Source organism: Sorex fumeus, unplaced genomic scaffold (genome assembly GCF_029834395.1).
Source record: "Sorex fumeus unplaced genomic scaffold, SorFum_2.1 ptg000054l, whole genome shotgun sequence".
NCBI classification, from domain to species: Eukaryota; Metazoa; Chordata; class Mammalia; order Eulipotyphla; family Soricidae; genus Sorex; species Sorex fumeus.
Genome location: NW_026606111.1, coordinates 6,315,069 through 6,336,060, shown reverse-complemented (window position 1 = coordinate 6,336,060; position 20,992 = coordinate 6,315,069). Strand labels below are relative to the sequence as shown.

The following is a 20,992-nucleotide window of genomic DNA, read 5'->3' as shown; positions in this document are numbered from 1 at the left end:
CTCATTTTCCATTGTTGGTGTAAAGAGGCTTTCTCTCATCCATGTACAGACTTGGTTTCTTTGTCATAGATGTACATATGTGTGTAGATTCAGATCTGGGCTTTCTGTTCTCTTTCATTAGTTTGTGTGCTTGTTTTTGCTCCAAATACCATACTGCTTTAGTTATAATTGCTTTGAAATTTAGTTTGCAGCTGTGTGTTATTTTTTTGCTGTCTGTGAAAAAAGGTAGTTAAGTGAGGCTTTTTAAAATATGTTTTAAGATACCTCTTAAGGCATGTTAGAAGGCAGAAATCCTTTTTCTATTGAGCTCAAAATTTCAATACTCTAGTTTTGAAATATACAGGGGAGGGAGTGAAGTGATAGGAGGCAGGGGAAGGTAGGTGGGGGGAGAGAGAGAGCCAGAGAGAGAGAGAGAGACTTTTTTTTTTAACTTTTAGACTATGATTTACATCCAAGAAAAAACAAAAATTTTAAGTACTCACATATCTGGGTCACCTTTTCTAAATTATGGTGCATTTTAAATCAGTGTTTTGTCAGGATATAATTAGAATAGATTTTATTATTGATTTTAGGATGCTCCATTTTTAAAAAAAATATTGTCAAGTAGAATCTGAATGACTCATAGCTTTTATATTCTTAAGAACAATCACAATCAATCACAACCATCCTGTTATTCGTCGATTGCCTCGAGCAGGACCCAGTAACGTCTCTTTGTCCTAGCCCTGAGATTTTTTTAAAAAAGTGCCATATTCAAGGCTCTTTCAGAGTTAGGAGAATGAGACCTTTCATTGTTACTGGTATTTGGCATATTGGGTACGCCACGGGGAGTTTGCCAGACTCTGTTGTGTGGGCAGGTTACATTCGGTAGCCTGCCAGTTTGTCCAAAGTAGGAATGAGACGATAAGATGTCTCGCAGCTGCAAATGCGGCCGCGTGCTTCCGGGAGCTGGGTTTTATAGTCTCTGAGTGTTGGCGTTGATGGGATTACATGGCGCCAGGGGGCCAGTTGGTGGGTGTGACCCCCGCCTACTGGAATTTGGAGGATCTGGGTGGAGGATGCTCAGCCCCAATCCGAGTAGGCTTGGAGATCTCGGCCCCGGAACCCGCGTGGCTTTGTTCCTCTGCCGGTACCTTCATGTGTGCGGAGAGTGGTCTCAGCATGGTGGTGGCTGGTTCTGGAGGTCTTCGGCTGCCGGAGCCCTGGTCGGGGCGGGGAGAAAAACTCAACCCGCTCCCCTCCTAGGGGCCCCGCGAGGACAGCCAGGTGCGGGGGCAGGAGACTCTGCACTGTTCTCTTCCGGGAGCTGGGTTTTATAGTCTCTGAGTCTTGGCGTTGTACATAAGAGTAATAATTCTAGAATGGTGCTGTTTTAGGTTTGATTATGTTGCTATTTCTCAAATATACTTTGCTTATTAATAAGTCTTATTTTATATCCTGTTATTTTTGCCCAACATAAGCTATGGGTTTCTTCCACTAGTTTTATTCAGCCCATTCCACACACCCCTCCCCCCACCCCTCCCATCACGGTGATTTTCATATTTTTGTTTTTTTTTGCTGTTTGCCTCTTATTTTTTTTTTTTAGCGTGATCTCAGAATTTCTCATCATATAGGGACTATGAACCGTAGCATGTATGCACCTATACATGCTGTATTAATATGTCCACTGGCATGAGCAAAAGAGTGGGACTCACTAAGCTTAAATTGAATTGACCCTTCTTGGGGAAAAGCATGTAAAGGTAGATGCATGGAAGAGGACAAATATGGATTTGAGTGGGACATAGGAGGCTAATGCTACTGCAATTAAGGAAAGCAAGTGTTCTCTGAAGGTGTTAGATAGAAGTCCAGCGAACCATGTAATTACTTTGCCACATTAAATTGTTGATGAATGTTTAACGTTTAGTGCAGGAAATAAAATCAGTATAGCAGAGGTATAACATATGATTTTTTTGTTTATGAAGTATTTATATTATAGTCAAAATGTCATAGGTTCTTTATCTTAAAAGCGATTTTGAGTTTTTAATTTCTATGCTAGTTTAAACTTGATACAAAGAATAAAGGACATTGGGCCCTGGGAAGTAACTAAAAGGGCTGGCATGCATAGTCCCCCAGGCACCCCAGGATGGCCCTGGTGGCCCCCAACATTGCAGGACCTGAGCAGTTCTGGGTGGAGTGTTGTAGGAACCTTCTAAGGTCCCCTTGAGCTTTACTTGAGACCTAAAAATAATAAGGGAGAGGTTCTGTGTTTTTTATAGTGTGGAAAATGAAGCTTAGCTTTTTGTCTCACTTCTGTTTTCTTGGTAGCTTATTAGGTTGTAAAGATGTTTTGATTACACATAAATGTCATTTTGTACCTCACATCTGAATATAAAAGGTCTCTTCTGTGACCATTAACTGCGTCATTTTATCCATTGACAGGGCAAATGAGACATCATTCTACCAGCTGACAGTCTGGCACAGCCTCTGGGCAGTAATGCCCTCCAGGGGAAAGTCACTTGCTTTCCTCCTGGTGACTGGCTTTCAGCACAGGCAGAATTATAACAGTTTGAGAAATCCAGTGATCTGATGAACACTTTCAGTCATGAGTTCAAGCCAACTATCTATCTCCGTAAGAAGTCTGGGGAAAATTGCCTTCACATAGACGTGACTCCATGATGGGTGTCCCCAAAGCCACTTTCACTTCAAACCAGTGGCTATAGACTCTGGGGTTCCCTGGGACTAACTTGGGTTTCACTAGGAAAACTCAAAGAACTAAGGAAAGGTCTGTAGTTATGTTTCTAGTGTTGCCATAATAAATGGAAGGGCAGGGCTGGAGTGATAGTACAGTGGGCAGGGCATTTGCCTTGCATAGGACTGACCCAGGTTCGATTTCCAGCATCCCACATGGTCCCCTGAGCACCTCCAGGAGTAATTCCCGAGTGCAGAGCTAGGAGTAACCCCTGTGCATCACCCGTGTGATCTAACAAGGAAAAAAAATGGAGGGGCAACACAGGGAAGGACGCAAGCACAAAGTCTGTGACTTGTCCCCGTCCTGGGTAATCATGCTAGCACCCCTTAGTCCTGCTTAATATGTATGACCATACTTAGTGATTGTTAGCCAGGCAAGCTCACTTTTGGTTTCTAAAGTTTGTCTGTGTTCCTACATTGCTAATCTTTGGTCATCAGTATCTCCTGAAGCTCATGTTCCAAAACCTTAAACATAAATATCTCAGGCAAGCAAAGACTTCTCAGAATATATTCTAAAGTCTAGAGATGGTCACCACCTTCTTGGAGAGTTGGGCAAAAGTTATCTGTCTCCTGTAAAATTAATTCTTTAGTACACACACACAGTTTTAAATGTTGTTTTGCAACTTACTGTCCTTTATTTCAATTTTAAATTATGCTTTATAAATATTGCTTTGTCTTTATGTCCAATTTAATATTTTTATTTTAATCTCTCCAGTAGGTTTCTTTGTCTTTGTTGGGGGAGTCACACCCAGCTTTACCTTGGCTTACACTTGGCAGGGCTTGGGGTTCTATATGTGGTGCCAGGAATCAAACCTAAAGGTTGGCTGCTTGCAAGGCAAGTGCCTTGCCCTCTCTACTATCTCTCAACTGTCTTATCGTCTTTCTTATTTTGATCCTTTGTGACATTCAGATCAGCTGTTTATGTAGTTTAACTTATTTGTATTTCATTTACTAAACGTTGACTAGCCAAGTATCCTTTTAAAAGTTTTCCTATCCAAACTCCTTAAAACTAGTAGTGCATATTTTTCTTTTTCTTTTCTTTCCTTTTTTTTGGGGGGGGGGCACACCTGGCCGTACTCAGGGGTAACTCCTGGCTCTGCACTCAGGAATTACTCCTGGCAGTACCCAGGGGACCTTATGGAATGCTAGGGATCGAATCTGGGCCAGCTGCGTACAAGGTAAGCGCCCTACCCACTGTGCTATCGTTTTGGCCTAGTTGAACATGTTTTTGTATCCACAGAAGAAATATTTGCCTATAATTTTTACTAGTTACAATCTGGATGAAATATTCCGGGAAACATTTGGGAGAGGTTTAAGATAAAAAAGACACATGAAAACCATGTTAAGGAAACCTCACCGTAGGCAGTGAGGAGCATTGAAGAGTTTTTGAGGAGGCCAGAGAGGTGGCACCTGCCTATCCTGTTGCTGTTGTCCTGACCCTGGCTCGATCCTGGCTCCGTGTTTGGTTCCTCAGGCACCTCCAGGCATGACCCCTGAGCACTGCTAGAAGTGGCCCCTTCCATTTTTTTTTAAGTTGTGATTGTGATATGTGCAGTTATTTGCTTTAAAAGGTCACTGCTAGAAATATAGAAGTATTCTGGAAAAAGACTCAGTTGCTGTTATTTCTCAGGATAAGAAGAATAGGTTATGAGGAAGTGGTTAACTTTGACAATTGTTACCGATTGGGGGGGGGGGGAGTAGAGAGGGCACTCCTGGCAGTAACTGATTCGGTGCTCAAGGATTACTCAGGGCTGTGCCTAGTGGACTGTATGGGATGCCAGGAATTGAGCAATCGAACTCACAGTGGCAGTGAGCAAGACAAGTGCCCTACCCACTTGTACTATTTCCCTGACCCTAATTTTTTTTATTTTTTAAACTTAGCCCTTTAATAACCTAATCTGTATGTGAATTAAATCAACAGCATTTATTTTGTTTGCTTGTTTGTGGGCAGAGGCACACCAGGCTGTGCTCAGTGCTTGCTTCGGGCCCTACACTCAGGAATTACTCCTGGGGATTGAACCTGGGTTGGCTGTGCGCAAGGCAAGTGCCTTATTCTTGGTATCATCTATCCAGCCCCTAAATCATCAGCTTTTAAACTTACTTTACTCAGGTTTCTGGAATAGTTACTCCGCTTTCTACCTAACATATATGTGTCAACTATTTTATTTAGTTAGGTTTTGGGGCTACGTCTTGTGGTGTTTCTAGCCACCAGGATCGTCTTGGCTAGGCATGTGGTACTGGATCCACCTGGGAGAGCCTTGAGCCACATCCCCAGCTTCATAGAGCAAATATATATCTATCTGTATCTATATATAAATATATGTAGATATGTGTATATGATATATATTTAAAATCTATCATTCTGATGACTTTGCTTTATCCAGAATGTTGATTCTGAGTAGATTGATTTTGTGTGGTTCTTGCTGTACTGACCTTGGCCATTTTTTTGAAATAGGTGATAAAAATGGCCCGAATTTCATATGATTGTTATGAGGCTCAAAGTACTCAGAACAGTGCCTGACATGCTCTCTGTTACTTTTTTCCTTGGTGCTTTTCTCAATCTTTGTTTGACTTTTTTAGTGGATACATAATTAGTACTCAGTAAACATTTGAATAGAGCTGTGACTCATAGGTAAAAATGTAATTGCTTTCTATTCCCTTGAAGTCTTTAAACATCTCTATTAAAAGCCCTAACTGTAAAATGACTATTTTATTTGTATTTAGTTCATATTAATCTATTAATCAAAATCGCAACCTGGTAGACTCCACAAAGCTGAGGTTAAAATGCCTAATCTGCTTGGAGATGATCATCGCCTCTGTCCCTCCTCTTTGGTAGCTCTTCCTTCTGTCTCCACCTCAGGCCTCTTCCGGGATACTGACCTGCTGCTTTAAAGGGATGTGGTGGAGTCTCCCCATTAGACCTGTGATCTCAGATCATTTTTAAATCTCATGCACTTAAAAGAGTGGCTGTTAGTTATTACAGTAACTAAATGCTTGCGTTGAATGAATTGATTATGAAATTAAAAAGAAAAACTTGCTCTCAGTTATGAAATTAAAAAATATAGAAATCCTATCATTTTCTTATCTAGTTGAGAATTTTTGTCTTATTTTTCTTGGCCTGTCAGATTTTTAAAGCACACATTGAGGCTTTTTCAGATGCATAGTTATATACAATTGCATTAAGTTCTTTATTAATGCATATCATTCTCTTTTTATTCCAGAGTTTTTTATTTTTTTATGTTTTTTTTATTTTATTTTATTTATTTATTTATTTATTTATTGAATCACTGTGGGAAAGGTTACAAAGCTTTCAGGTTTATGTCTCAGTCATGCAAATATCAAACACATTTCCCTTTACCAATACTTATTTTTTACCATGAAGAACCCCAATAAAACCCCACCCCCCACCCCTCCCCGTCCCTGTGAGGCAGATGAATTCTAGTTAACACTCTATCTGCTTTGATTAGATTCATTGTTTCAATAAAAGATTCACCACTATTATTTAGAGTTTACCCCCCCCCCCCCCCCCCCCAAATCAGACATGCTGAAAAAGCATTGTGAAGTGATTTGCTTTCTACAGCTGGGTTCAAGAATTAAATGTTGGTTTTGGATTTCTGCTATTTTACCTATTGACCCTGGAAGTATTTCTACTGAAAGTCAGATAGTTAAGAAATTGGTTTCTGTGCTCTGGAGTCGTGGCCGTGCTGGAGAGCCGCTCGCGGGGGGCAACCGGTGGCCTCGGTAGGGCGTGAAGGGCGGAGCGAAACGCCCCCCTTCCCATGAGGTTTTAGTCGCCCCCACACTCCCGGCTCATACCTGCTGTCCACAAGGCTCCCATGTGGCCGCCATCTTTCTTTCCAGAGAGGAGAGGGCGAATGGGGCAACACCCTTTCCCCTCCGGCAGACTTGATGGCCTGGATCAATGCATAGTCCGTTCACTTTTCTGCTCCAAGCTGCTGGGTTCTGCATTAAGTCCTTGTGCTTCTGGGGCCGTGGCTGTGCTGGAGAGTCGCTCGTGGGGGGCAACTGGTGACCTCGGTAGGGCGTGAAGGACGGACCGGAATGCCCCCCTTCCCATGAGGTTTTAGTCGCCCCCACACTCCCGGCTCATACCTGCTGTCCATAAGGCTCCCATGTGGCCGCCATCTTTCTTTCCAGAGGGAGGAGGGCGGAAGGGAGCAACACCCTTTCCCCTCTGGGCAGAAATGATTGCCTGGATTAACGCATAGTCCTTTCACTTTTCTGCTCCAAGCTGCTGGGTTCTGCATTAAGCCCTTGTGCTTCTGGGGCTGTGGCCGTGCTGGAGAGCCGCTCGTGGGGGGCAACTGGTGACCTCGCTAGGGCGTGAAGGACGGACCGGAACGCCCCCCTTCCCATGAGGTTTTAGTCGCCCCCACACCCCCGGCTCATACCTGCTGTCCACAAGACTCCCATGCGGCCGCCATCCTTCTTTCCAGAGAAGAGAGGGCGAATGGGGCAACACCCTTTCCCCTCCGGCAGACTTGATGGCCTTGATTAACACATAATCCTTTCACTTTTCTGCTCCAAGCTGCCGGGTTCTGCATTAAGTCCTTGTGCTTCTGGGACTGTGGCCGTGCTGGGGAGCCGCTCGTGGGGGGCAACTGGTGACCTCGGTAGGGCGTGAAGGACGGACCGGAACGCCCCCCTTCTCGTGAGGTTTTAGTCGCCCCCCACACCCCCGGCTCATACCTGCTGTCCGCAAGGCTCCCATGCGGCCGCCATCCTTCTTTCCAGAGAAGAGAGGGCGAATGGGGCAACACCCTTTCCCCTCTGGGCAGAAATGATGGCCTGGGTTAACTCATCGTCCGTTCACTTTTCTGCTCTAAGCTGCTGGGTTCTGCATTAAGTCCTTGTGTTTCTGGGGCTGTGGCCGTGCTCCAAACTTAACTCTGATTTTCAGGGAGAAAGATTGGGTGGTTTACTTCTCATTGATCACTTTGTATATAGAGAGATGTTGCGCGGCCGCGTAAGGGGCCGCGCGGTTTTGAGAAAAAGTCCTCGTTCCCGCATACTCGAGCTGTGTTTGTAGAGGCTTCTGGTCACCGGGGTTCCATCTGGGGGAGGCGGGATGCGGCACCTACTCCATCTGGAACTTGCCGGTGATCTCGGCTCTTTTTGGAACCTGTTTTTTCTTTTTTTTTTTCCCTCCGGGATCCCGCACCCTCCATGTGTTCCTTCTCTTATGCTGAACGCTTCAAAGATGGCGCTGGGGGGCGGGCTGTGGGCGTGACTTCCGGAATCAGAGGTTACCTGGGAGGTGTAGTCCGGCAGATTTGAGAAAAAGTCCTCGTTCCCGCATACTCGAGCTGTGTTTGTAGAGGCTTCTGGTCACCGGGGTTCCATCTGGGGGAGGCGGGATGCGGCACCTACTCCATCTGGAACTTGCCGGTGATCTCGGCTCTTTTTGGAACCTGTTTTTTCTTTTTTTTTTTCCCTCCGGGATCCCGCACCCTCCATGTGTTCCTTCTCTTATGCTGAACGCTTCAAAGATGGCCTATTTTTTTATGTTTTAAATCTTTGTCCTATAATGATATAGTCTAGTTACTTTGTATTTTTATGTTAGGATTTAAGATATTAAATTCTTTAAAACTAATTGGATTTTTTGATACATAGTACACTGGGTTCATTGCAGGTAGCTATAGTTGGTTCTTCTGTTTTTTTTTTTTTTTTTTTTTTTTGCTTTTTGGGTCACATCCAGAGATGGATAGGGGTTACTCCTGGCTCATGCACTCAGGAATCACTCCTGGCGGTTCTAGGGGGACCATATGGAATACTGGGAATGGAACCCTGGTTGGCCGCATGCAAGGCAAACGCTATAGTTGGTTCTTGATGGCTATTTTTCTAACCTGATAGTATTTTCTGTAAATCAAAGTATTTGTACTGTTTAATTTTGAATGTAATTGTTGTTAAAATTTGATAAATTTTAAGTTTACCATCTTACTACTGCTTGTTTTACGTTTACCTGATATGTTCTTAATTTCTTTTTTTTCTTTCATTCCTTTAGACTGATTTGATACTGTTACATCTTTCCTTTTGACTTATTAATATATATCTTTGTTTATATTTTAGGAATTCTTTTATTTTTTAATTATTTTTATTTTATTATTATCATTATTATTATTATTTTATTAGTGAATCACCATGAGGTACAATTACAGGCTTACAAACCTTCGTGTTTGCATTTTAGTCATACAATGACTGAGTATCCATCCCTCTACCAGTGCCCATTTTCCACCACCAATGGTCCCAGCATTCCTCCCTCCACCCCCACCCCGTCCTCTCCACCCTGCCCCACCTCTGTGGCAGGGCATTCCCTTTTGGTTTCTCTCCTTTGGGTGTTGTGGTGGTTCGCAATAGAGGTATTGAGCGGCCATCATATTCGGTCTATAGTCTACTTTCGGCACCCATCTTTCAACCCGAATGGGTCCTCCCAACATCCTTTACTTGGTGTTCCCTTCTCTATCTGCGTTTCCCCCCAGCATGTGAGGCTAGTTTCCAAGCTGTGGAGCAGACCTCCTTGTCCTTATGTCTACTACTCTTGGGTGTTAGTCTCCCATTCTGTTACTTTCTTTATTCAACGGATGAGTGCAATCTGCTATGCCTCTCTTTCTGACTCATTTTTCACTTACCATTGTATACTTTCCATGGTGATCCACTTATATGCAAATTTCATGACTTCATCTTTCCTGACAGCTGCATAGTATTCCATAGTGTAGATGTACCAAAGTCTCTTTAATTAGTTATCTATTCTTGGGCACTCAGGTTTTTTCTAGATTTTGGCTATTGTGTACAGTGCAGAATTGAACATAGAAGTGCAGATGTCATTTCAACTGTATTTTTTGCCTCTCTGGTATATATTCCCAGGAGTGGTATTGCTGGGTCAAATGGGAGCTCAATTTCTAATTTTTTGAGAATCATCCATACTGTTTTCCAAAAGGGCTGAACCAGTTGGCATTCCCACCAGCAGTTGAAGGAGAGTCCCTTTGTCCCCACATCCACGCCAATGCCAGTTGCTTTTGTTCTTTTGGGTGTGGGCCAGTCTCTGTGGTGTGAGATGATATCTCATTGTTGTTTTGATCTGCATATCCCTGATGATTAATGATGTAGAGCATTTTCTCATGTGCCTTTTAGCCATTCACATTTCTTCTTTAAGAAAGCTTCTGTTCATTACACCACCCCATTTTTTGATGGAGTTGGATATTTTCTTCTTGTGAAGTTCAACCAGTGCCTTGTATATCCTTGATATCAACTCCTTATCAGATGGGTATTGGGTGAATATCCTTTCCCATATGTAGACTGTCCTTGTATTTTGGTCACATTTCTTTTGAGGTGCAGAGTTTCTTAGTTTAAGATAGTCCCATTTGTTTATCTCTGTTTCCACTTGGTTGGTGAGTGGCATGTCATCTTTGAAGATACTGTTAGCTTCAATATCGTGGAGGATTTTGCAGATCAAGTCTTCAATGTACCTACCTTAAGGATTCTGGTCTGATGTTGAAGTCTTTAATCTATTTTGATCTGACTTTTGTACATGGTGTTAATTAGAGGTCTGAGTCCATTTTTTTTTGCATGTAACTGTCCAGTTTTGCCAGCACCATTTGTTAAAGAGGTTATCCTTGCTCCACTTCCCATTTATTTTAGGAATTCTAAGACTTAACGTTTATTTCTAACTTGTTACTAATTATCTTTGTTGTCATATCACTTCAGAGTCAGTGTAATAACTATGTAACAGTATCACTCTATTTTCTCTCACTATTTTGATCCTAAATATATTATAAATCCTTTAATACATTTTCAGTATTCTTTGGAGACCTACTAAGTAGTGCTGGGAGGGTTAGGTGACCTCTTCCTTCTTCCCTCCCTTTAGTAATCTAGGGCATTATTTTCCCCAACTTTTTCTGTATCTCCTGTTTCTGTTAATTAGAATTCAGTTTTCCGCCTGGCAAGCTACCAAGAGTATCTCTCCCGCACGGCAAAGCCTGGTAAGCTCCCCGTGACGTATTCTATATGCCAAAAACAGTAACAACAAGTCTCACAATTTGTTGGGAGACGTTACTGGTGCCCACTTGAGCAAATTGATGAACAATGGGAGGACAGCGACAGTGACATGACTTTGGTGCAATCTCTAAGCTCTTTGATTTTCAATATTTTTTTTCTCTTTTCTATGACCAGTCTGCTGTTAATACATGATTTCGCATTGTCCACAGAATTCTTTGTTGTGACAATGACAGAATTCTTTGTTGTGACAATTTTCATCTCATGATTGAAATTCTACATTTGTTTATTTTTAAAAATGTTTAATTTTTAAAGATTATTCAAAATTATTCTCAGTCATTACAAAATATGGGTTACCTTGATATCATGTTCTGTTGACTGCGTTATCTATTACTGTAGGTCATTTTTCCTTGCTTTGTGCTGATTTTTAATTTTAATTTAGACAATTTTTTTCCTGTGCAAAAATCTTTATGTTTATCACTATGTATAATGGGTATATATATATACATACTAATATATTGATATATACTGGATATATATGTATATAAATGATCTGACCTATCTACTCTGTGCTTGTATTGTCATATAATTGCTCTGTGCTTCAAAAACTTCACATTTCTTTTTGTTCATTTGGTTGGTTTTTGGGTTATGCCCAATGCTGATCAGAATTTATACTCTTACTCAGGGATTATTCCTGGTGAAACTCAGGCTATGTGGTGCTGGGGATTGAACCTGGGTTGACTGTAGGTAGTACTGTTGCTGTACTATTGCTCTGGCCCCAGTGTCATATTTCTATAATAGACCTGTTACTAGAGTTTATTGAGAGACCAAGGTAGGTGTTAAAGGCTAATCACATTCCTTTCCTGTTCCCATAGGATCTTATTTGGGTGATTGCTCTCAATTAGCCTTGATAAAAGTTACTATTGTTTTATTACTATTTTGTCGTTACTCTTTCATGTTGCTATTTATTGTTACTATTGGCAGATTCTACCTTTTGGCCTTTCTACCTTTTAAATGAAAATGGAACTTAATATATTTTACATATGACCCTTTGCATGAATTTGAGAATTTTGTTCCAAAAAATAAAAAGCTATGTTTACTTGTCACCAATGATGTGTATGCAATAAAAGGGAACATTTTCTTTATTAGGCTCTCCATGTTTCCTTTTGAAGGAGATGATTATCTATTTGATTTTTATCTTCCAGGTAAAAAGTAAAGATGGCAATAATATTAGGCTCTATTTTGACATTTTAGTACTTGAAGTTTTTTCTTTTATCTCTTCAAAGAGACTTATAAGAGATTAATACTTTTTTTTTTTTTTTTTTTTTTTTTTTTTGCTTTTTGGGTCACAGCCGGCGATGCTCAGGGGTTACTCCTGGCTCATGCACTCAGGAGTCACTTCTGGCGGTGCTCAGGGGACCAATATGGGATGCTGGGAATCGAAGCTGGGTTGGCCATGTTGGCTGCGTGCAAGGCAGACGCCCTACCCGCTGTGCTATTGCTCCAGCCCCCACTTTTTTTTTTTGAGGGTGGGAAGTAATTTGGCAATACTCAGGGAACCATGTGGTGCTCAGGGTCAAACCTGGGACTCTGGCATGTAGAACATACACTCCAGCCCGTTAAGTGGACTCCCTTGCCCTAGAAGACAGTTCTGTTCATCCATGTTGAATTCTTAAGAAAACGTTCTCCTCAGATGGTTTGGTCATTTACGTCTCTGAGTGAATCTGACATACATGTATGTGTCTCAGAGCTGCCTGCATTATCTGTCCATTTGGCCAAACTAGATAATGTAGTTTGGAAGGTCCAGATTAGCTAGCACACACTTCTTAAATGTAGAAAGAAGAGGGAAAATACCGAGACAGCATTAGGAGTATTACAGTTTTAAAAAAAATATGGTAAGTATATGTGATATAAAATTAACCATTTTAAATTGTCTTTAAGCCATAGCATAAAGTACATTCACATTGTTAGGCCACCATTGTGATCATCCATCTTCAGGTATTTTTTCTTTTTCTTAGTACTAAAATAGATTTATTTCATGAATTCTTGAGAATGGATTATGAAAGACTTCTGTACAAAACTTAGATGCTTAAGAAAAAGACCTATTGTATAGTTCAGGTAGAGGGGTCTGGGTCCCTCCCACTGCCAGTGTCTAGGTCTGTGTATGATGTTACGCGTCCTTAATGCCAGGTTCAGATTTCTATGTCCTGGTTCTGTCCCTTGCTATCTGCTCCCCTCCAGTGTAGAGTGACTGGTATTGTCCCTACGTAGTTCTCTGTTATGTAGAGACAGAGACAGCAAGCCCTAGCATATGCTTTCCTAGGCTGCAGCTGGAACTCTGTCACCTGTGTCCCTTTGCTGGGGCTTGCTGTCTCTGTCACCTGTTTGGGGGCCTCTGAGGACACTGTACCTCAGTAGCTCACTGTTCACTCAGCTTTCCTTAGTGTCTGACCATGTAGGCATGAGTGAGATCCCTGCTGTCCCTGAGGGGGCCAAGAGAGAGTTCCCTGACTGGGGCCTTCCTTTTACCTGCTGCTATCTCCCACTCCCAGCCTTCCTACCTTTATAGCAAGCAATATTTAAAGTGACCAATTAAATGAACTAGCTCACCTGCATTCCACCCTTCCACTCTGTCATTTTCAAACTGAAACACTATCTATTAAATAGTCGCTCCTGATCACCTCTGTGGCCCCTGCCCTAAAGATTGGTGTTAAAAACGGACAGTGAAATTTTTAAGGAAGTATTGACACATTAAGTGTTGATGCTCAAATTTATCAAGTTAAAAATCTAGGGTTGCTTTTATTTTTCTTTGCTGAATTGCCCTCAGAATTTGAGCAGAGAAGATGGATTACAATTTGGGAAGAGAGCTGCAGATTTTGTTGCATGTTCAATGTGCTTGAAATTTTGGTTGTCATTTTTAGAATACAAATTGCCCTGTAAGCATAACTGTTTCAAGATTATATGGTTGTGATAAAAAATTATATCAAAAATATCTCATATTTATCCTGAATGTTCTATCACTTGGTGAGACTAGACAATATGACATTACCTGCAAATATGTATCCTCTTTGCTGAAATGTGGAAATTTATCATTGGGGCCTCCATCCATGATATACATGTTCATTTCTTCAAAATAATGAAAATTTGTAAAGAGACACATGTAATATTCCATATATAGAACTGGGAACATTGGGCCTCTGATACTCCTCTTTTTTGTATGTGGCATTCAGAACACTTCACTTGTGATTTTACTTGTATGTCTTGTCCTGCTCTTTGTAGGGCCACAAAGAAAGATTTAAAAAATGGTCTGCTTGTGGGTTTGAGAAAAACTCAAATCATGTACTTTTGAACTTTGTTTTTTTATCTCAAAGATTATTTTATTCTGTCGCAGCAATATGTTAAAAATATAAACTATTATATATATATAATTTTGGTTGTGTGGTTAGAGTAATTTCAAGATACCTGAAATTACATTTAATAATAAGAGATACATTTGCCATGGAATGGGAACATCATATATTTAAAAAAAATTAATATCATTTCCTCTGGAACACTCCTTCCTTTGTATATCAAAATTTTTGGATGGCTTTTTTTTTGGGGTGGGGAGGTTTGTCCTGTTTAGTTGGCCATACTGAGTGGTCATCAGGGCTTATTCCTGGCTCTCTGCCCAGGCATCACTCCCATTAGGATTCTGGGGACTATATATGTTGCCGGGGATTGACCTGAGGTGCAGGGCAAGTGCCTTGATCTGCTGTACTCTTCTCAGCCTCTATGTCAGTTAAAACTTATGTGTTAAGGCTTTTTATTTTTTTTTATAAATACAAAGTTTGCATAAAGTTCAGATAACTCAATTGATTATTGATTTCTGTATTTCTAAAAATTTACATGTATTTGTTTTATAGCTACTTGAAGGAAATTTTGCCAAAGAAGTCAGCCATGAAATGGATGGACTTATTTTTCAGCCTATTGGAGTAAGTTTGTTTGTGTGTGTATGTGTGTGTGTATGTATGTGTGTGTGTGTGTGTGTGTGTATTCATGTACGTAGAAAGTACATTTTTCTCATACATTTTGTTTGTTTTTGGGTCACACGAGGTTGGGGATCAGGGCTTACTTCTGGCTCTATGCTCAGGGATTGATTGCTCCTTGCAGGGCTCAGGCGATCATATGGGTGACAGGGGTTAAACCCGGTTGGCCAGTGCAAGGCAGATGCCCTCCTGTTGTACGATCTCTGACCCTTCTTACACCTTTTTATTTTTTTTATTTTTTAAATTTTGCTTTTTGTGTTACACCTGGCGGTGCTCAGCTCTGCACTCAGGAATTGCTCCTGGCAGTTCTCGGGGAACCATATGGGATGCTGGGAATCAAACCCAGTTTGACCGCGTGCAAGGCAAGCACCCTACCCGCTCTCCTATTGTTCCAGTCCTCCTTCTTACACATTTTTATTAGGATTGATTACTGTTGTCATTTTGCCTTTCTTTGAAACTAATTATTCATTGTAAAATAGCTTAATTCTTCTAAAACTTCATTTTGATTTTCACTTTGTCGTAGCGTTTTTCAGCTTCAGCCATTGTTGGTGATATTCAGGGCTCACTCTTGGTCCTATGTTCAGTGATCACTCCTGACTGTTCTCAGGGGATCATATGTGGTGCTAGGGATCAAACCAACGTTGGCCCCATGCAGGATAAGTGCCTTACCCACTGTACAATATCTTTGGCCCCAGTACTTTTGGCAGGTTAGCCAGATGATTCTTCGCTCTGGAAAGCTGTTCTGGGTATGGTGGGATTGTTCAGCACCTTTCTTGGTATCTACTTACGAGATGCCAGTGTTGGTTCTGGCTACCTTCACCCTTTTTGTGAATACCAAAATTTTACATAGCATTACCTAATTTCCCATAGAGAGCAAAACTGTTCCAACTCAAGAAGTGTTGCACTATCCTAGAGTTTCCCAAACTTATCCACTTGCTGCTACCTTTTTTCAGAAAAAGAAAGCCACTTAGTGATTCCCCTGGAAATCTACCATCTTTAAGCAATAAAGAAAGCACCTTTCAATTGCACTACTGATCCTCTGGATTATTTCAGTACCCAGTGTTATCACCCTCTGTGGGAAATACAGTTTTGTAGCATTGCTTTCCCAAAGTGTGCCCTGTATGTGCTACATACACTTCACCAAGGAAGTTATAATTGCTTCTTGCTCCAAACCTACTATATAATCTATCACTTTGTACTTTGATTTGCTGTTCAAGTGATTTTGGTGCGTGTTCTAGTATGAGAATCCCTACTTTATAGGACGAGTTATATTTCACGTACTGCACTTCATCCTTTGCTATAGGTTGTGCTATACAGCATATCAACTTAAATTCGAGTATGAGTTAAGTAGTGGAGTTATAGAATTACCAAACTGGATACCTGAAAAAGGGGAACTAATTTTTGTATACCATAAAATACTATATACATTAAATCTATAGTTATACATGTATTATGAAATTTAGATATAATTGATGTATGATTTGTTTCCGTGTTCCTCCTGCTTACCTTCACCAAACCAGAAGGAATAAATAATCTTCTGTGTGCTTTGTGCTTTTGGGTTGTGCTTTGTAGCTATCCTTCCTGTGTTGTGTCTTGTTTCAGTTTGAGTACCTATTCTTTTATTCTCAGTCTATTTCACTTGGTTCTGAGTTGTTCTTTGTATATATACTGCTGTTTGAATCTACTCTTATTTTTCAAGAAAGTTCCAAAAGGGGGCTTGAGATATATAGGGCATTTGCCTTGCATGCAGTCAACCATGATTGAGATCTCTGTTTTTTTTTTTTTTTTTTTTTTTGTTGTTGTTGTTCTTTGTCTTTTCTTTTCTTTTTTAATTGAACCACCATGAGCTACAGTTACAAAACTTTCATGTTTGAGTTTCAGGCATACAGTGATCAAACACCCATCCCTCCACCAGAGCACATTTTCAACCACCAATGTCCCCAGTATCCCTCCTCCTGCCCCCCTCCGCCTCACCCCTCCCCCTGCCTCTATGGCAGACACTTTCTCTTTTATTCTCCCTCTACTTATCGGTATTATGGTTTGCAATACAGATAATGAGAGTTTACAGTATACTGTATGTAGTTTGGTCCTTCATCTACTTTCAGCACACATCTCCCATTCCAAGCTATCCCTCCAACCATTATTGACTTAGTGATCGCGTCTCTCTTTCTGCTGCCTTCTCCACCAGCTCATAAGGCAGGCTTCCAACTGTGGAGCAGTATTCTTGGCCCTTGTCTCTGCTGTCCTTGGGTGTTAGGAGATCCCTGTTACCACATATGGTGCCCTGAGAACTGCCAGGGATCAGTTGAGCACAGAGCCAGGAATAGTAACTGAGTATCACCATATGAGTGCCCCTCAGATCCCCCTCAAACAAAAGAAAAAAATTAAAAGAAAGCATTAAGTGGAGCTCTGTGCTTACCAATAGAAACAGACATACGACTTTAAATGCAGGTCACACATATATTTTTAAGCTTTATTGTAATTGTAGGCTAGTTAAATAAGCAAGTTAAATTAATTCTAAGTATATTTTATTCATGTTAGTTTACCAGTGTACTTAATTGTTTTAGTATAGCAAAAAATATTTCCATTCAATCATTTAAAGTAACCATTATTTTCATGTTAAACATTTGAAATCCAGTGAGCATTTTAGACTTATGCATCTTGGACTTGCTGTTGTACAAGTGCTTATGGTCACAGTGCACTGGGGTGGATATATTTCTCACTTTCTCTTTCTTATGTGCTCAAGGCACACAGACATTATGGAATACATTTGTAGTCTTCAATTGTAATTCTGTGTCATCTTACTTCGATTTTATCTGCAGCTTATGGAACAAGATAAAGGTTATATTTCTTCTGTTTTTTTTTTTGTTTTTGTTTTTGTTTTTGTTTTTTCCCCCCTTTTGGTGGTGGGGATGGTTTGGGCAGTCTAGGTTCTGATCACCAAAAAATCCCTCATTTTCCATTTTCCTGACGTGGAGTTTCGTGGATTCTCTAATGTCAGTTGATACCACTCTGAGATCAGTTCTGTTAAAAGAGATGGAACATTGAGACTGGGAAGGAGAAGCAGTTTGTTTGTAAATGAGATGAGATCTTGGGTGTAGACTCTTTCCCCTACTCGCCAATTCATAGGATTTTGTGGAGTGTGGTAGTTAGCTTTTTTAAAGCCAAGAGTAATGTAATTTTATTTTCTTTCCTTGAACAGTTGTTAATTGCCAAACATCTCTAGAATTAAAGCAGGTCACCAAAATGATTGATCTCAGAGAAATAAAATTCTTTGGGGATGCATTGCCTTTTCTCACATTAGACAAAACAATAATCAGTGCCTCACAAGGCATCCACTGGATATGTTTTTGTCTCACAATAACTGTAGGCACCTCTAAGGTTTTAGTACTTTATGTTCTAATTTAATTTAAATGTTCCATATCTAGCATGGTGTTTTCCGAACAGGTCTTAGAAAATGTTTATGAAACAAATTAAAATGTACCTTGTAATTTAATCTAGTCATTCAGATTTGACTGGTTATGCATTTGCGATAGCACAGCGTTAGGGCCTTATGCTTGCAAATGGCCAACATGGTCGACCCGAGTTTGATTCCTCCGCCCCACTCAGAGAGCCTGGGACAAGCATCCGAGAGTATCTCGCCCCTTGGCAAAGCTTGGCAAGCTACCTGTGGCATATTCCATATGCCAAACACAGTAACAACAAGTCTCAAAAGGGTGACGTTACTGGGCCTGCTCGAGCAAATCAGTGAACATCGGGAGGACAGTGACAGTGACTAAAATAAGCAAACTTAAAAACTTTCTAAATTTCTGTTATCTTTCATTGCATATAACGATGTGTAGGATAATTATGCTCTACCTTTTTGTCTTTGAGTAAATTTTCACTGACTTTCTTTGAGTTTTTCCTGTTCCCTTTCTAAAGTAAAAAAATATAAATGTTCATTCTTCATTAGACATAATCTGAGCTTTGATTTGTTTGTTCTCCTCAGAAATGTCCCAGTGAGTTAGAAGTGGTCTTTGATTAGACAAGATACTGTGTGTCTCCTTTTCTCTGAAAATGTCTCAGGTTTAGAATTTTTAATGTGTGTGTGAGAGAGAGAGGGAGAGAGAGAGAGAGAGAGAGAGAGAGAGAGAGAGAGAGAGAGAGAGAGTTCTTAGTCTTTACTTTTTTTGTTTAAAAAAAACAGTACATCTTGTAAATAGAAATTTAGACCCTTGTAATAGGAAAAATAGACTTAGTTTGCAGTACCGGTCTCACTTTGAGTTTTGGGGCCACAGCTGGCAATACTTAGGTGTTATTCCAGGCTCTACACTCAGGGATCACTTCTGGCAAGCTCAGGGGACCATGTGTGGTGCCAGGGATTGAACCTGGGATGGCCATGTGCAAGGCAAGCTCTCTACCCACTTTTCTATTGTTCTGGCCCCAGTACCAGTCACTTGCACATGACTGTATCCTGATATTTTTCTCCTGTCATAGAATTTTAATCTTTTTATACTTCTCCTACTGATATACATAAGATTGTACAGTATATACTTTGCCTCCCAAATTAAGATTCCATAATATATGGAATAGCTCTGAAAGAGTAACATTTTTTTTAAAAATCAGTAGACAGTGCCAGTTTCTTATTTAGCATAACAGATCGTTAGTATATAACTACAAGTCATATTTTTCCTACAAAAAAAATTTCTCACCTTTCTGTATTGATAAAAGTTTAATTGACTGTATTTTACTATTATTAGTCTTTGACTAACCCTTTTCATTTTCTGTGGAATTTTAATGATCTCTTGACATGTTTTATCTGTAATTGTGATTTCTAGTGGTTACTTTCTTTCTTTCTTCTTTTGGGGTCATACCTGCTCAAGGGCTATGCCTATCTCTTTACTTGAGCAAGGGGCGTGTTGCTCTTGGCAGTGCTCTTACCATGCTGAGGGTTGAACTCAGGCCTTTCGCATGCAAAGAATTTTCTTCTACCCATTGAGCTGTCTTTCCAGCCCACTTTTTTTTTAAACACTATGCATAAACAACTCAATTAATTTTGCCACTAGATATACCCTTCTGGTGCTTGCCACATACCCTTAAGTGGGACTTTACTATTAATGGCCTCTGGAAGTAAAAAGGATGTGGGGTACTTATGTTTCTACCCAGTCTTATAAATTCTGTGCCAGTCTCATATTCCTGTCTTATTGAAGTTAAATCCTCAAAAGGATAATCTGAGTATAAAGTTACCTTAATCCAACCAGAATCAGTTCCAGTTTGTTTTGTTTTGGGCTACACCCAGTGGTGTGATGCTCAGGGTGTACTCCTGGCTCTGTGCTTAGGGGTCAATCTTGGCAATGCTCAGGGGATCATGTGCGGAATGTGCAAGGAAAGTGCTGTAACCTCTGTGCTGTTTCTCTGACCCCTGAACACGCTCCAATTTAACGTGCATTTTTTTCAGGCAAGGCAGTTTTCTCACTTGCCTGCAAAATTCAGTTACTTTAACTCTGTTATTTTTTCCTTATTTTTGCTTTTGCAATTCCAGTTTGATTTTTCTGTTCTCACTGTGGTCTTGGTTCTGACCATCATCACAGCAGTGGTCCTCTGCATTCCATTTTCAGACTCTTAATTTTTGCCAAAGTCCCAGGTGAGATTATTTATACTTAGCTTCTACACAGACATCTATCTTTCCTATCCCTTTTAATATCTGAAAATAGAAGTGCCTATTAAATAAGTTTCTGTTTTACATGTAACTTTAATAAGTTACATATTAAATAGCTTTCAGTGAATGAAATGATCAACATGATCTTTCTAATGTTCTGCTAAAAGGAAGCAAACCTTGCTTGAAAAAATTACTCTTCAAATAATTTATGGTTCCTTCTTACTTTCAGGGCAGGAATGCTTTTTCAAATTTTAATTTTTTTTACCCACACCTAATTCTTTGGGATTGTAAATATTGTCATTGCATATTGTTACCATGTTCCTTCTCTGTACCAAGTGAAATGGTCTTTTTATGGTTGCTACTGCATATTCAAACCTTAATTTCCCTTTCACTGCTGTCTTCTATATAAGGAGGTAAGAAGAGAGTTGATTACAGACAGGTGTAATTTCCAGGGAAAACAGGAGATGTGATTTTAGATGGTGTAGGAACAGAACATTAAATGGTGTTGCATCACATAATGAGAAATTTAGTCCCATTCCAGTTTGCAGTTCATCCTCTCACTTTATAAGGAGAAAGACTGTTTATGACTAGT

General features: G+C 40.4%; 1 protein-coding gene across 2 annotated transcripts in view; it reads left to right on the top strand.

Annotated features, from left to right (window-relative positions):
• Positions 1 to 20,992, top strand: part of RNGTT (RNA guanylyltransferase and 5'-phosphatase) — a 245,197-nt gene that overhangs the window by 102,880 nt on the left and 121,325 nt on the right. Inside the window, exon 12 of one of the 2 annotated variants that reach the window (XM_056125213.1) lies at positions 14,640 to 14,708. The exons of the other annotated variant lie outside the window; for it this stretch is intronic. Coding sequence (XP_055981188.1) covers positions 14,640 to 14,708 — 69 coding nt within the window. The remainder of the gene's footprint in view (positions 1 to 14,639; positions 14,709 to 20,992) is intronic. 2 annotated transcript variants of the gene reach the window in all.